The following is an 18,125-nucleotide window of genomic DNA, read 5'->3' as shown; positions in this document are numbered from 1 at the left end:
TCCCATGTAATAAATATTTAAAATGTTTTATCAGTGTAAATAAATGCTAAATTCTGTGAGCCCAGGGAATGGTATTAACATGTTTTGCTTACTGAAACATTTATGGAGTCAGTGTCAGCCAACAGAATGCAGCCAAGAGTGGGTTTTTTTAAGGTAAACTGAAGTGCTTTTAAAATAAATACTAAGAGCTGTTTAAGATCTTCAATTATTAACAGAAGAAAAGCGTGGGCTGAAAAACTGCAAACAATCCCTTTTGTGGCACTTTTCCTAACCTCTGTGCAGTTATCTCTTTGTCCAGCCTGGATTGAGCTCCTCAAGGCGGCTGCTGTGCCTTTGCAGATGTCTGGAGAGTGTCTAGCACATGGAGAGAGCTTCCACGAATGAATAAGCACATTTAGAATGCCAAATATTTGAAAACCGTTTATTTTTAAATTTACTTGCCAGGACATAAGTTCAGGACTCTGTGTTTATGGTTGGCCAACGATGGCATTGCCAACCTCTATAAAGCAGTGTAAAAACACAGCTCTTCACTCTGCTGTGGGAAGGCAGTTATTGGCATCACCTACTTGAAATCCAGAGGCCAGCTTTGCAGTCTGATCAGGTCACCAGGCATTCTGATTTAATTGGGATTATAAGCTGCACAGCTCATTGGAGTTCAAGCGTTACCTCCACGAGGGAGAAATGCCAAAGGTGTGCAGTGGTGTATTACAGAGACCATCAGGCAAGTGGGACTCTATTGCCCCTGTGCTGTGGGAGCCCATGTTGGGTGATGTGTCGCAGTGTGGAAAGATTGAAACGGTGCATGAGTTGGGACAAAGAATTCTTTTTTTTATAAGTTCAACTGTCTTTTCTTCCTCTGCACGGGGAATGAGCACGTAGAAGTGTGTAGAAGCTCTTGCCATTGGTTAGAAAAACCTTTGTGACTGCATGTAAGGAGATGACTCGCATTGATTTACTCTGATCAGAAATGCATCTGATCATCCACAGACACTGATCTGCATCTCTCAGTTTTCAGAACGCAGATTTGATGTGTTTTTAAACACGTGGGTTTTTTATTTAAAAAGTGGCTGTTTGTTCCACCTACCCATGGCTCTGCCCCAGTCCTTTAACCCTTTTTTAATCTGTTTTCCCTGGTCTCCCCCCTTGCTACAACACCGACTTTTCCAATTGTCCAGGCCTGGTTCCTCATGCCATTCCTTGCAACAGTTATTCATGTTGCAAGTGGCTGCCTGAACTGAGGATAAAGTAAGTTACTGGCAGCAGCTATATTGGAACAGTAAGCTTGATAACAATACACGGAGCATGGTTATATGCATGTATCCCTTGCCCTTCTACAAGTAGCATTCATTATGTCTTCTGAGAGGATATTTCCAAAGTTGCTGCATAGTTAGCAGTTTCAAGCTTTTAGAAACTCTCTGAATACTTTAATAGTAATGTATATAAGCTTGCTAATTAGTGGATTCATCTGGATTTAAAAATAGACTGCCCTAACAGGGTACTGCCCAGCACACGCATCAAGTGATGCTAACAGTATTCAGTAGCTCATCTCTTCTTCAAAGTTGGTTTATTATCCTCAAGAAGCTTTTCTCTAATTCAGCTAGCTGAAGCTCATCTAAGTCTTCTGGTGGTACATGTTCCCGTTGTCTGTCTAAACACCTTGTCATCTCATGTTTATGGTGCAAGCCTTTGACGTCCCAACCACCGCTTTGCTAACACAAAGGACATTGGTTTGTGTGGATATCTTCACTGGACATCTGTAGTACACTGAAGCACTTTCACGTCGTGGGTGATAATGAAGCTACTTTTAAAATGAGAGAGCTTTTTGTTCATCATTGTGTCTGTCCTCAGTACTCTCTCAAAAGCACTGAGTATATCCTATGGTGAATATTAAATCAATAATAATAATTAAGGGTAAATTATATAACATCTGGTATTAGAACTCAACCTTGTGATCTTGGCTACATTTTGGATTAACAAGGCTCCTAAAATCACTACAAATGGGGGCCTTTATTTGCTTTTGTGTACATTTATTTGAAGCTACAAATATTTCAATCTGCAAAGTTTGTGGCGGTTTTCCAGGTTCACAGCCATCTGTAGTCTTTTAACTTTCTTGTATTGTACATTGTTTGGGAGAAGGTGGGACATTGTTTTAATTTTCTGGTGAATGTTACGTTCTCAACTGCTGTAAACTATTGGGGTGATGTTGATGTGGACTGCAATTAATTTTCTGTATGTATTTAGAATTAGTAGACTGAATGAGGTGACCATCTAGGGGAAAAGGTTGCCTGCCTCATGTAATTGCAGCAATATTGTTTCCCCAGAGACATTGCTTATACAAACGACCTAGAGGTAACTGAGCAAGCAGAACGGCCCACTCTTGCATAGGATGAGTTTTGATCCTGTCAATATTGTACTTCATGTAAGGATCTCTTTGTGAAAGCTAGAATGTTTTATGCTAATTTCAGTCCCTTTGGATAGTAGCATGAACCATTAACAGATAATGGAACTGATTGCAGGCACCTCAAAAAATATTCTGACTAAAGGGATGCTAGTAGCCAGCTTTGGATTACTAGCAGGCAGTGAATGGTCTTGCTGGCCTGGCAGCTGATGCCACCTTTGATTGCTTCTGCTGCATTCCATTGTGGCTGGCGAGCAAACACGAAGTCTCAGCCTTAGCTGTGAATTGGCAAGTGGATTGCCTATGAGTGAAAGTGCTTGTCAAGAGATGTGTCATCCTTATTAGAAAGTATTTAAATTAGTTTAAGAAAAAGTAGCAAAAATGAAAATCTAAGATCTTAGATGATAGATTTTAAAAGTTAATAGTTATCACAAATTCTCTTGGCAGACGTATAACAGACATTTACAACTTATGAATCACATTTTTCAAAAATCACAGCTAATATCAACTTCTCTGAGGAGATGACAGCATTTGCAGGAGACATTAATGGCTTCTGGCTCTCAGTCATTGCAAAATCATGAGCTTGTAATTGTTCTGATCTGGCTATTTGTAGACTATAGAGTTCTAGAGGTCTCTCAATACTTCCAGCATTAATAACCTGTCAGTGACAGTGGTTGCCATCACTGCCACCAGCAAGAATAACATTAAGACCTTTGTAAATGCAAATCCTTACTAAAGGCTTAGGAGGCTGGCTTTGTTATTCTGATTTTACAAATGAGAAGGAGACAGAGAGAGGCCCATGAATCTGCAACTTGAGTCAACTGCATCTGAGTGTACAGCTGCTTAGTGCTTTAGCAAACTTGGCTACAAGTCACCTTCCCCGGGCCATTCTAGAAATGTTTGGCTTGCTCATGATTATGAGTTATACCAGTCTCATGCCTTAACAACAGCCATGTAATAATATTTTGTTCATACCCTGTCGTGGCTTAACCCCAGTCAGCAACTAAGCACCACGCAGCTGCTCACTCACTCCTCCCCCCACCCAGTGGCATGGGGGAGAGGATCAGGAAAAAAAAGTAAAACTCTGTCGTGGTTTAACCCCAGTCAGCAACTAAGCACCACGCAGCTGCTCACTCACTCCCCCCCATCCAGGGGGATGGGGGAGGAAATCGAGAAAAAAAGAGTAAAACTCCTGGCTTGAGATAAGAACAGTTTAATAGAACAGAAAAGAAGAACCTAATAATGATAATGATAACACTAATAAAATGACAACAGTAGTAATGAAAGGGTTGGAATGTACAAATGATGCGCAGGGCAATTGCTCACCACCCGCCGACTGACACCCAGCCAGTCCCCGAGCGGCGATTCCCCGCCCCCACTTCCCAGTTCCTAAACTAGATGGGACGTCCCATGGTATGGAATACACCGTTGGCCAGTTTGGGACAGGTGCCCTGGCTGTGTCCTGTGCCAACTTCTTGTGCCCTGGCTGGGCATGAGAAGCTGAAAAATCCTTGACTATAGTCTAAACACTACTGAGCAACAACTGAAAACATCAGTGTGTTATCAACATTCTTCGCATACTGAACTCAAAACTTAGCGCTGTACCAGCTACTAGGAAGACAGTTGACTCTATCCCAGCTGAAACCAGGACAAACTTGTGGGTTGACATAAGAACAGTTTAATAGGATAGAAAGGGAGAAACTGATAGTGATAATAATGACAATAATAATAATTAAATTATTGGAATATACAAAACAAGTGATGCACAATGCAATTGCTCACCACTCTCTGACCAACGCCCAGTTAGTTCCCAGGCAGCGATCTGCCCCCTCTGGCCAACTCCCCCCAGTTTATATACTGGACATGACATCACCTGGTCTGGAATACCTCTTTGGCCAGTTTGGGCCAACTGTCCTGGCTGTGTCGCCTCCCAACTTCTTGTGCCCCTCCAGCCTTCTTGCTGGCAGGGAATGAGAAGCTGAAAAATCCTTGACTTAGTATAAACATTACTTAGCAACAACTAAAAACATCAGAGTGTTATCAATATTCTTCTCATACTGAACCCAAAACATAGCACTGTACCAGCTACTAGAAAGAAAACCAACTCTCTCCCAGCTGAAACCAGGACATACCCCTATCTAGGGTCCTGGACAACCTCTGTTATAGAGTGATCCCTAAATCTTTGGGCAAAACCAGCACTGCTGGTCCTGACTCTCCCTCTGTGCAGACTGAAGTGAGGTGGATCTGGAGTGCAGGGGGATCCTAAGAGGGCCAGGATGTCTCAGTCAGTATGGGTTTGGTGGTCCTTCAGCAGCTCAGGCTCTGCCTGAGACTCACTTGACCTCTGGAAGAACCCAGACTCAGAGTAGGGGCATGACTTCAGTTTGCCATCTCTCCCCATGCTCTGGGGTGCAGCTCTGCAGTATCCCAGCATTTGCCCTCTTGTGTGTCTCACTGTTCTTGTCCTCTTTCAGTTCTGGTTGTGCTTTGTTTTTCCCATGCTTTAACTCTCCTCAGTACTGTCTGGGGAACACCTTAGGTCTCGTTTTCAAGAACAGGCAAAATAGCTAATATATCCCCTCCCCAGAGTGGTAGTATTTTGGTGACAGGTAACGTAATACCTGTTTTACTTTAGTCTGTGATCCAGGCTGTGCTGGTAAATTTGTGAAATGCTGGGGATCTTCTGGAGGAAGGTGATCTGTAAATGTACATCTTTACATCATCAAGATAATGAGTTTAGGTCAGGGGGAATGAAATAAAAATGACGTATTATTGTGCAATTTATAGCCTCTCTAAATGTTGTTCTCTTGCTGATAAGTGCTTCCTTCTGTTCTCTCTACAGGTCTCCAGGTGGTTTTAAATTCAATTATCAAGGCCATGGTCCCTTTGTTGCATATTGCCCTGCTGGTGCTGTTTGTCATTATTATCTATGCCATCATTGGACTGGAGTTATTTATGGGGAAGATGCATAAGACCTGCTACCATGTGCAAGGGGGACTGATAGGTAAGGGGAACACTGTATCACACACGCAAAGATTTTCTGAGGGAGACTTTCCCCATATCTAATGGAGCGTTCGTGCTGGCACAGGAGAGAGGTGGCTGTTGCTCCCTGCTGTGTACCTGTTTGGGGTTTCACAGTGGTGGTTCCTCTGTTCTGCTCCTTGGATATGAATCCCCTTTGATGTAGAGACTGCCTTCAATGGTGACAGTTTAGCTTGCTCATCTTGGGCACTCAGTTGTTGGCCTGTCTGTAAAGGCTACATGGAAAACTGTCAATTCCTGCTGAACACAGTAGTGGACTTAATGTGGACCTTTGGCACTACAAGCCAGCCTGAGTTCTTTAACAAATCTCCCAGAGGCTCAAGTAACACTAAAGTAATGATTTCTCCACGAGCAGACTGAGCTACAAATGAGATGCCAGCACAGAAATGAACAACTCTTATATTTTATTATTAATCTTGGACACAAATACATCTTCATTTTAAAGAAGTATCATTGTAAAGGAGTATCTAATTGAGGCCCAGTACCTTTTTTTTTAATCGCAAGCTGTGACCATGGTTAGAAACGCAACTAGTAAGAAAGCGAACTTATATCGAGGGGAAGAAACTTTTTGCACCAAATCCATCAGGAAAGAATTTTCAAATTACTGACAGAAAGAAATATTCAAATTTCAAAACAATTCAATTGTATTGTCACTCACTCATCTAACCATTGGCATTTTTGATTTATTGAACTTGAACAGGAGTGGTTTCCCATGTGGTGGTGGGTGCCAATGCCTAGGACCTAGTTTGGATTGTAATCAAGAAAATATTCTACAGCAGGAAATTGTTTCAGAAGTTCTATATTTTCTGCTTTTATAACGTTGGCAGATTTCATTTTCTGAACATAATGCTAGAACTATAATGAATTGTCAGTCTGGTTTAGAGCTTCAAAGTGTATATATCTTTCTCCATACTGTCTGGAATTATTTACATTACAGCATCTAATTCTAATATTGCTGTTTCTGGCATGCTTTAATGATCAGAATGTGATCATAACTTTTGGAAAATTACTTTTTTTTTTCCATATAAGATGAGAAACAAACATAATTACCTGCTCCCACACACGTACCTGCATCTGTTATAAATGTAGCACTGAGCTCTGAAATCCATATATTTAAAAAAATCCTATTGCAGGAGGTTTTGTGCTTATAAATACGTTTTCTGTAGCATTTTTCATATACCAAAACATTTAGGCAGGCTTGTTATATGGGTTCTCAGGTCTTTGGAAACACCTGTAGAGAAGGTGGATAATCAAGCAGTAGTCTTTTAGAGCTTCTGAGTGCCACCGGGCTATTGATAAAATGCCACACATCTTCTAAACTCCAAAAGAGCAGAGCTCCAGAGACTCTCTGCTGAATTTAGCAGTGGCCCAGCACCGTATCAACCTATCTCCAGAGCACTGAAGCCTGTCTGCTGCAGAGGTTCAGCCTCCTTCAACAGAGTGCCAGTCAGTGCTGCAGTTCCCTTCCAGGATTAACCCAGATGCCAAGTGACTGCGGAATGAAAACACTGGTCACAACATGCAGCCTAAAGAAATGTAATAGACTTGATCTAATGCTCCCTCTCATGTTGAAAGGCATGATACTTTCCTCATAGAAGGGTATGCTTTAAAAAAATGTCCATCTCAGTTTTGACTGTAAAATTTGACAGCTTGGCCATTATTTTTACAAAAAGAAAGTGAAGAACAACAAAACATCCCTCTGCCTATTGAAATTAATACAGTTGCTTGTGTACTCCTAGAGAAATCTGTCAAATTCACTGCAAAATGTATTTGTTAAAATCAGATCTCTTTTACTCGCTTATCAGTATGTCAAATAGCAACTAGTTCTCTTCACCTCCTTTTTCTCCCTCCTCTCCTTTAAGATACACCTGCAGAGGATGATCCGTCTCCCTGTGCCCCCCAGTCTGCACATGGGCGGCAGTGTCAGAACGGCACGGAGTGCAAGGCAGGCTGGGAGGGACCCAAACACGGCATTACGAACTTTGACAATTTTGCTTTTGCCATGCTGACGGTGTTTCAGTGCATCACGATGGAGGGCTGGACAGATGTACTGTACTGGGTACGTATCCGAAAATGATAAGCTGAAAGGCCTGCTCATGTGCTATGGCTATGTTGAAATTTTAGGGCTTTAGCTTCCTTGCTTGCTCTATACAGTGAAGGCATGGTTGCTAGCGTGAAGCTTTAATTAACTCGGAATATTAGTGGGTAAAATGGGAGGGTTTATCTGGCGCAGTTAAATCAGATGTAAATGTTGATTTTCCATTGATATTTTAATGTTGAAAGATGGCACATGGCTTATTGGTTTAAAGATGTGCAATGTATCTTTTTGGAGTAGAATGTCATGTGAAGACCCTCTCTGCAGGAGTGAAATATCTCTTACATCCCCAAATTACTGATGTAGAAGTATTTGTGACAGAAAACTATGTGCTTTACCCATGCCATTAATGTTACAAAGGCACTACACTGATCAGCTCATAGGTTTTATAAGAAAGGCCTCATAAATCCCTTTTCATGCCAGCACTACTCCTGATTATGACTTTTATCATAATAATGTTAGAATAAATTATCATAACTCTGATATTGGTATTGATCATGTTTAGCTGAAACATATTATCTTTAGTCTAAATGCAGTCTCATCTTGTCCTTTACCCTAATTCTGGAAGTTTCAATAGCTTTAGTTTCTACCTTGTAATTTCTAATGTGCTGGGAAATTCGGTGGCGATACAATTATACGATAGGAGTTAAAATCAGGTTTAGCCTTCACCTGTAAACCAGATATAAACACGTTTCTGGATTCAGTTCTTGCCATCACCTTTTGCAGCGATATGTTATGGTCCAGGAATTTAATTCGCGCACAGCTCAGTCCGATCTGTATAAGGCTAACACGGACTCTTACTAACTTTGAGGACTGGCATATTATGACACCTGGTTCTCCAAGATGGTAGGATGTGCTGCAGTGCGTGATGGAATTTAACTCAAGACGACCCAAAGCACACAAAAGGATAACCTGGACTGGGGCAGCTTGCACTGTTAATCAATATCAGCTTCTCTCTTAAACACAAGCCTGAAGCTGCCTTCTACCCACGAGTGAGTTCGGGTTTACAAGATTTCCCTTTGAAGATGTAGCTTATCTGCAATAGTCTCTATGTGGAACAGCTAGCAGTTGTCTCTTTATCCTCGTAAATTTAGTTTAGAATTGTATCCAGCTTCCCTCTAATGCCTGAGATAAAGGGCAGAGATCAAACCACAAGGGGAGGTAGGTCTCAGAGCACAAAAATTGCCTTTACTTGAAAAGAGGGTATAGATTAATAAAATAATGAAGAGGAACAGAAGTCAGAAAAGGAACTGGGCAAAACTACTGCACGGCTCAACTATGGCTATATATAATAAACCTGTCTTTGTATCACATTTAGCTCACATTCCTCCAGTCTTTGTGTGATTGAGAGGATTTATAGGTAGTTCAGGGGAAACAGGAGAGAGTAAAAGGTATCAGAAATAAACATGAAAATAGTTTTGGCAGTGTATACCATTTAGTATCGTGAAACCTGTACGCAAGTCACCATCATTTTCTCCAAAGGCACGTGTTATGAAAGACCCTGCCAATCCCCACACTTTTGGGTCCATGCGTCATTTGCGTGACTGGATGTGAATCATTGAGAACTCAGTTATCAGTTATCTAATAACAGGAGCCAAAATCCTGTACTCACTGCTAAATGATTTTCTACCATGACTGCTGCAGATGGTCTGATTTTTTTTATGGCGTCCCTGCAGCAACCTGGATTTTAGCTGTTGGCTTTTGTTTGGTATTCAGCCAGCTTTTTTCACTGATTTCCTGGGCTTTTCTTTTTTTCTTTAGAGACAGTATGGTAAACTGAGACCTTAAATTAATGCAGATTGATGGTCATTTTTAGGGGCATCAGTATAGTTAGCCTTTTACATTATAGCTTTGATAGAAAGCTTGCTTTGGAAACAAAAGAAATATTTGTTATCATCAGTTCCCAGTTATTCCTAGAGAAGATTACAAAAGATAAGAGTTAGCACTGCAGATAAAATTTTAGTAATTGAAGAGGAGGAAATTTAGTTTGTAAAGAAAAAAAACATATCACCTATGTTTAAAGGCCATGAAATACAAAGTTTGAGTAAGCACCTGAACATCTGAGCTGACAGACATACTCTTAAGCTGCTGTAAATGATCCTAAGAGTACTATTGTCCCATATGAATTTTTTTCTCTGAGTTATAATGACAAAGTGGATAGAAGTCAGCTCTGATCAGTGTTTGCTATATGGTAAAGAAGGTATCTGAGATGTGATGCATATTTCCTTCTGCAGAGAGGTCTGTGCTACTCCGGGGGCAGATGTTGATTGGGCAATTACTACAGGGCACACTTATAAGAAGCATTGTGGCTTCAATATTTATATGTAGAAACATATGTCTCTAATGTCTCTAAATGTCCATGAAAACGGCATTCTGGATTAAGCTAGCGAGATCAAAAGGAAGAGTACTTCTGGATAGTAAAGAATAGAAAGATGCAACATTTCAATTTCTGAGAGTGAAGAAAGAATTTTAGTAAGTAGGGTAGGATATGTGTGTATATATATATTTTAAACTTAGTGTGAGCCACTGTTTCATTAGTGAAATCTGACCCATATATAACTCTACTCCCTGGCCTTTGCCTTTTGAGCCAAGGAAGAGTGGACTTTTCATAGACAACCCATTGGATGCTGCATCTCCACAAGAGTGCAGAGATAGGAGACTATTCTCTTCTCAAGTAGATAACGCTTTGAAAGATCACCTGGATCCATAGTGACGTCATGGAAATTAAAATTTGCTTTATTAGGGAATAAATCTGCACAGCTAATTAGATTAGAAATCCAGACTTAAAGATCCCCTCTCTCCAACTAAATCCTGAGATAGAGTTGGCTGTCCATTTTACACTGAAAGGAAAGTACAGAATGGTATAAGAAAATATCTGTAAATCAGACAGTTTTGCAGCTGAAAATTTTAGGTGATGATTTGCAGAGGTCATTCCTTAAACTTAATGATGTAGGCTAATGGGTTGATATTAAAAGTGCTGAGAATTCAAAGTTCAAGCAGACTGTTAGGTTCTTAGGTCCTCTGTAATTCAGGGAACATACCAAGGTTTGAATCTGGGCTCCTGCTGGGGTCAATGTCAAAATTCCAATTAACTTCAAAAGGTCAAGATCTCACCTTCTATTTTGTAAAATCTTGATCATTCTGTTGAGATTTTCCACATGCAGTCATGTGTACAACATGAGAACTTGCAGGTGCCTAATGAGGGCCTTGGCATCTCTTGTGATGGTCTTCCAAGGACATACATGTGGATGCAGGGAGTTTTCTTTGCTCTCTCCTTAAATCTGAAAATAAGAGCCTTACCTAAGACTCAGCAGAACAACAGATAAAGCTCTGGGCTGAATCACTTGGCTGGAAATGTTTAGACAATGGAGTAATTCCCTTGGTTTGAACTTTTCTATAAGTGCTTTTCAATTATATCTTCCTACTTTCTGAAAAATATCTTTTGAAAGGTACCTAGATCTCTGCATTCCTCTCAGTGGGAATGGAGGGAGCTTAGCACATTTCAGCATGTTGCCCTGAAAAGTATGCTAGTAATTTCATGAAACCTATGTCTGTCTTGTGCCACACTTTGCAAGGTTAAACCTGCATGTTTAAAACTTAGAAAGCTCTATGACCTTCCACAAGCCCTGGACTCCTAATCCATTTAGTAGCTCTTCAAATTTTACCTTCAGTTCCCTGCTTCCTTCTTCATGCTTCCCCTTGTGCCTCCTCCAGCTTTTCACCCATGTAGTGAAGCCTGTCTCCTCTCTCATGGAGTACTGTTTCCCAGCCTGTGACCCACATCCTCGCAAAAAGATAATCAGAGACAGGAAAGCAATAAACTTTTATTCCGTAGAAGGACTTGACATCAATAAGATCAATACACTTTCCAATCTCCTCTCTTAGTCAGCAGATAAGACTTGTGAGTAGATTGGCTTCTTCTGAAATGTGAAAGAAAAATTTTAGGGAAAACAGTTTGACACTGCTATAGTGGCAGGTAAGATAATTACTTACTTACAAGGAGCCAATTTTTTAATGTGAAATAATTGTATTGGACAGGATGAAAATCTGTGCAAAACAACCTTGTTGACTCTTTGCTGAAGAATTGATCTTTGTTGAAGGGAGCACTAAGTGTTTATAGGAGCACATCTCCTATACTGCCTCAGTCTTACAAGGTTTACTTTTTCCCAGTACAACTGCCAGGTGGCTTTGTCTCATATGCAGTCAGTTCACAGAATCATTTGAGTAGACAGGCACCTCTTATGATACGTCACATCATAATTTTTCCCACGCATTGTAGAAAGATTGAACTTCTTATTCTCAAAACTCTCCTTAATGTATGATCAGCCAGCATTAGCAGCTTGCTCCCTTGTGCAGACAACAAGGCCCATTTCTGAAGACCCCTCAGTCTTGGAAACTTCCAGCAGCAGTGCAAATCCAAATGTTACAAATTGAGTCATTTGGTATTTTGTAATCAGTCTCTGCTGCAGTCCGTTATTTCTTATTGTCTTGTTGGCTAAGGAGGAAAATTAATCCCTGTGCAGTTTGTAACACCCTGTTTAAGTATTTGTAGGCATTTGTTGTCTTCCCTTAATCTTTTTCTAATCTGAGCAGATTCAGTTCTTTCAACCTTCCCTAATGGGGCTTCTTTTTAATTATTTTTAATCAGTTTGTTACTGTCCTTCAGGGGAAGCTTTGCTTCTGAGTTAAATACAATTTGGACAGTGCCCTGTCTCTAGAAAGGCTTTCGTCTTTGTGTGAAATGTGCTTTCTACAGCTGGAGCCTGGTGACACTGCATGCAAAACTGCCTACTGCAGCCTCAGTTTTACATATCTGGTCTCTCCACACCCTTGCATCTAAGCAATCGTATATATGAATGAAAACAGAGTGCAGAGCAAATACAAAATGCAACCATATGTTGTTGCATTGGGCTATTCACACTGCTGGGTAGTGGAGAACCTGGTCCTGAGATGTTCTGTGTACAGCTTGCCCATTACAGCTTGAATTCTAGGATCGAGTAATTCTACTTGATCTGCTTGATGATTATTAATAATGAGCAGCCTTGAGCCTGCCGTCATTTTTGGAGTATTGGCTTTGTCCCATTTGGACAACACTTCAGAATACTTGGTTGAATCTCTGAAAATAACATGCTGTGCCTCCAGCGACAGTTTACCTCAAGGCTCTAACTGTAAACTAAAGAGTGTGGTATTAGCACAGATGGACTAAAGCCAGGTCTGGATGAGATCCAGGGTGCTAACCTGTCCCTGGAAGAGATGCCTGAACTGGTGCATAAGCTGAATCCCTCAAATTTAACTGAACAATTCTTGGTAGGCTTGCCCAGCCCCTAGGCAAGAAGACATTTTAGTAATCTAAAACAGTGCAGTAGAGCCACCACAATGTAGCGAGAGCTGCAATGTAATGAGATTGAATCAGTGGAAACATTCAGAAGCATGACATCCCCCAAGGACAGCATAGAGTAGCGTATATAGATGCAGTGGGTTAAACAGGCTGTCCTGGAAGATCCTTCCATGTCTGAATCTGTGAGATCGTACTTCCAAGAGTCACTAAAAGAGCTTGAAACTGGAGCTTACAGTCACCCTTACAATTCCCATCATGAAATCAAAATGGAACAAACTGGACAACAGATATAATTTACTTTGCTGACAGCGTTGACAATCTTTTGAGCTTTTCTCATCCCCCCACAGCCTGTTACGGCCAATGAAGAAGATGATGTGAGGAATACAGAGAAATTGCCACAAAGTGGAAGACATTAAACGCAGAGCTGCAACCCCCAATTTTCACCAGCTGTGTTTTTCCTTCTAACCCTTTATTCTTGCAGCACTTAGGCTTGAATTAGTAAGGCTTTCCACACAAGAGAATGATCTGATTCTAAGAATATATCTGTCTACATGTTTCCATGGTGTTTATTCCCCATCCGCCCCCACCCCTCCAAGAAAATGCTGGGCTTTTATTGTTGTGGGGTTGAGGTTTTTTAATCATCTTTTCGGCAGGGATTTGCATGGATGTGAAAAATTTACAAAGAATAAGCACACAAGTATGAGCAACACATCTCTGTGATTGCAGAGGTTATTTCATCTCCATCTGCTGTAATAGTGGTGGGTAAGGGGAGAGAGCCCATAGTTCAGAGTACTGAAGGGCCACAGCATTCATGCACTGAAAAAGCAGCGTCCACACTTAATTTGCATAAATGCTGACCTAAATCTGTTTTCCTTTTTCTCATGATCAACTACACGTGCAACTGTCTTGGTTGCTTGTACTGCTGCCTTGAAAGTAACAGCAGTGACTTGCTCGTTGCCACCTGCCACAAAAACCTGCTGCTGAATGTTTGTTCAATGCAAAATAGGCACTTATGGTGTGAAATGAAGTTTTCATGAGCCCTTCAGACCTCAGCTTTGGACCTCTCAGTCCTCTTCCTCTATATGGAAAGAAACTCTCCATTAAAAATAAGCTGCTTCGGGTTGGTTATGGGGAGGTGTTAATGGAGACCCTCTGCCCAGTGCTCCTGCGTGGGAAGGACCTTTTCAATAGCCCTGTATTTCTGTTGCCCTTTGTCTATTCTTTCTTCTTTTGTTCTTCTTTAGACTGTTTCCTAATTGCTGCTGTCTAATCACCACAGAGACTTTTCCTAACTTTAATCTTTTATCCCAGAGCTATAAAATTAAGAGCTAAGCTACTGGGTCACTTATATATGACTTAGGATTTTGAGGGCCTCTGTGGGTGCACTGCTTGGGCCCTACTACCAGTTTTTCAAAAACTGATGATCATTGCTTGCTGAAACAATTATCTTCAGAGTTGTTCAGTTTGGACCCATATCCACTAGACAAATTCACAAAGAACAGACTTTGGTTCATTATCTAGACACTGGGAAAGAAAAAGACGGGGGAATATGCCCAAGGTCAGAACACAAATGGTGGCTCTAGAACTATTTATAAAACTCATGTTTAATGTGAGTTTAATTTGTTTCAACATCTTGTTTTCAAGGCAAAGGGCAATACAACTAAACCCTCACCAATCTTACTGTGAATAATAAGTCTTCCCTGCCTGCAAAGAGAATTGGTCCACTGATATTGGCTTTATTAATTGATTTCAGTGGGATTTCTGCCTGAGCAGGCCTTGAGGGCTCAGTATGATGGGTGGTCATACCATCATAAGCGTATAGTTTAGCTGCACCTGTGACCTCCTCTAGAACTGTCTCCTTCTAACTCCAATCTTCTGCACTGCACCCAAATTGGAGGCCTAAAAACAGTACTGGGCACATCTCTGTAAAGATACAAAGTGACCAGAAGTAGAAAATGAAGGGTTTAGGACTCAATCAGAGGAATATTTACCACAAAACTCAGACTCACAAGAAAAAGAGAAGGGGCAGTCTTGTCTGCCAATAATGCAGTTGCACTTCATTCAGGCTCTTTGATAGTAGTTTCTCCAGTGAACCTCTAGCGCTTATACAATATCCGTGAGTGGCTAGTGTGTCTATCAGATGAAGGTTTATTAGCTGTGTGCTATGAGTTCTAGATATTTGAGAATTTGGGGTGTGATTTCACAATTGAAAACTGGATTCATCATTTAAAATGTAGAATGGATTTCTAGGAATATCATAGATTGGGAACTGGCTACAAAGGAAACTGGGATATACTGATCAAGTGCAAAAAAAGAATTGACAGTCATGCCTCCACTTATTAAAGAAGGCAGTGATTATCTACAGCTTACAGTACTGTTTTTCATTATCTTTATTTTTAAGGACTTAATTGACTATGTAAATCAATGAACAGTATATGCTTGTGTATTCCTGTGCATGCAGCAATCAGTGCTGTTCTGATATACTTGTGGTAGAATTTGCTATCAGTCTGCACTGAGATAAATAGAAGCAGTTATAAAACAGCAATACAGTAAAACAGGCAGAAAATCCTTTCTGGATAATCAGCCATGCAAATGTAAATACAAAATAAGCAGAGACAGGAAGGGATAGCCCAGAATTCTAAGATGAAATGAAATCTTTCGATTTGGAAACCCACCATCCTAGGGGATATTTTCATGCTTGAAATCAGCACTTTATTCTTTTGGAGTGAATGTCCAAAGCCTTTAAAAGATGAAAAGGTTTTTAAATAACTGAGCAGCAGTAAGAGATGGAACTGCTGCAGTAGCTCTAATGAAAGAACTATCAGCCCTGTGGCTAAATAGCCTTTGGGCTTTTGGATGACTTTTTCAAAGATCAACCTTTTTCTTTTAAAGGGAAAAAAACTATACACACTTACCCAGGAACAAGCAACTCGTGTAAAGCTCTGACTTTTGCCTCTGGAGGCCTGAATTGAAATCCTGATTAAGTCACACAAATCCAAATAAGTTTTGGAGGTCGCTATGTGGCATTTCTGCAAATTGCAAATTCACCCAACAAGCTAACCCACTCATGTAATTGGTCATGTGAAAACTTTAATGGGCGCTGCTACCTGTATAGGGACCTGACTTTGGCAGAACACTGCAGATAGATCAATGACATGAATCTCCTCTAAGCAGATCTACTGTTCAGGAATCAGGAAGAGTAGTGTAATAAGAAGGCAACAGTAATGTCACTATTGATGTTAGCTGTTGAGTAGGGAAGAGGTAGGGAAAATTTTCTGCCAGTCATCATCTATATCAACAAGCAGAATGGATCAAGAGCAAGGGCTTGGCATACTGGACTCTAGGCTATGTTTGTGGAAAGTCCTGAAGACCTGCTCAGTGTGGGCCTAGTGTCTTCAAGAGCTCTGCCTGGGTCAGTGTATGGCCTGTTCTTTCCCAAACGGTCTGTATGACACAGGCAGCCTTAACGCAGACAGAGAGTGACCCAAGCCACCATTGGAAAAAAACCCACCAAAACAAACCCAAACCATCAAAATATTTTTGAGGGAATAGTTTAGAGGGAATTATTTGCATCCTGAAAGTGCAACAGTTCCAGCACACTCTAGAATGTGAGTTGCTTTATCACTTGGCAGCAAATGGTGATGGCTTCAAACTGAAAGAGAGGAGATTTAGATTACATGTAAGGAAGAAGAGAGAGGTTGTGGATGCCCCATCCCTGGCAGTGTTCAAGACAGGTTGGATGGGACTTTGAACAACCTGGTCTAGTGGAAGGTGTCCCTGCCCATGGCAGGGGGTTGGAACTAGACGGTCTTTAAGGTCCCTTCCAACCCAAACCATTCTATGATTCTGCAATTCTAAATGTATTTCAATATTTCACTTTTGGGTAACATGGTCTATGCTAAACTGAAATGAAATACATTGAATTATTTTTTCTCTCTTTTGTGTATTAATCCTGGAGAAAGAGAGTGAGGTGGCAAAGCAGGAGGCTTATTGGAGCTCAGAATTTGTCTCTGATGTAAGGAATTCTCGCTGTGTAACTAATGTTTTCAGTGGGAGTTCAGAATCCCTGTATGACCAAACATGCTGCAGAGGGACGTAGCCCCCTCCAGTTTTCACAGAAAAACAGAGAAGTCCCACAAGAAAGCACAAAGAGCACAGGTAGGATAGGAGGAGGTGCAACTTCCTGATTATTTCTGTTTTCCTTCCCCTGGTATAGTTGACTATAGGAATTCTGCAGTGGTACATGCACTAACAAAATTTAATATGCTGAGATTTTGTCAGCAAAATTCACTTTTCAGATAGTTGATTTGCCATGGTAATCCATGTCCCTTTGAAACATTATTAGCGCTAATAAATGTTGCAACTTTTTGAAAACAGAACCCAGCAACACTGCTGTTTTCTTTAAGTGAAGGGAGAGCCTAACTATTTTTCCTCTATTTTGAAATGAAAAGTGTGAAGTCAAATGCCAGTGGCCTTTGCCATCAGTTGAAGTTATACAGGAAACGTGGGTGAAGGCTATTTAAAATTACAGATTTAATTAAGACAGTAGTAAACGGACAAGTCAATATTGCAGCCCTACCCTCCAGCAAGCACAAACTACTGTGCCATAGAAGTATGGGATCAGTAAGCATTTTCAACAGAAAGAGCTTGCAGTAGAAAAACATTTCAGCTCAATCCTTGTGAGCCACAGACATTTTGACCTGCTGGCATTTGAATTCAAGTTTTAATTCTCTTCCCGCTCTCAGACAGAGACCTTATGTTTCCCATAATAGCTCAGTCTGTTAAAGAACAGCTGACTGCAAAAAACAATGTGCGCCCAAACCAAAACAGCTCAAATATGAACATAGAACTTTACCAAAGAATGTAATAATGTTGTGGAGTCCAGTGATTATATACTGGGGGCTAAAAAACACAGTGGAAGGATTCAGTGTCAGTATACAGTATCAGTAATCTGGGGCTAGGTAGTTGAAATTTGGGGGGTTTTATATGTCTCAGACTTTATACAGTCTTTCCCAGCTGAGAAAGCGTCCATATCCTTGAAAAGGTGGGGCCAGTATTTACTGAGTGATGAAAACATGACTCAGTGCTGTTACAAAGAAATAAGCTTGGCAAATTCTACTGGTAGCAATGCACTTCCCACATACTGTATGCAACAAAGAGCAAATACAGTTTGCTTCACACCTTTTATGTGTTCTTCATTGAAGGGAGTTCATATAACCAAAATGGCATTCCACTGCGTATAATTTCAGAGA

General features: G+C 40.8%; 1 protein-coding gene across 2 annotated transcripts in view; it reads left to right on the top strand.

Moving 5' to 3' along the window:
- CACNA1C (calcium voltage-gated channel subunit alpha1 C) overlaps positions 1-18,125 on the top strand; it is a 492,824-nt gene that overhangs the window by 310,028 nt on the left and 164,671 nt on the right. For both annotated transcript variants that reach the window (XM_049822254.1, XM_049822255.1), the window contains exons 6-7: positions 5,241-5,402; positions 7,303-7,499. In XM_049822254.1, the coding sequence (XP_049678211.1) occupies positions 5,241-5,402; positions 7,303-7,499 (359 nt within the window). The remainder of the gene's footprint in view (positions 1-5,240; positions 5,403-7,302; positions 7,500-18,125) is intronic.

This window comes from Accipiter gentilis, chromosome 18 (genome assembly GCF_929443795.1).
Source record: "Accipiter gentilis chromosome 18, bAccGen1.1, whole genome shotgun sequence".
NCBI lineage: Eukaryota > Metazoa > Chordata > Aves > Accipitriformes > Accipitridae > Astur > Astur gentilis.
This window is presented reverse-complemented; position numbering and strand designations above follow the sequence as displayed.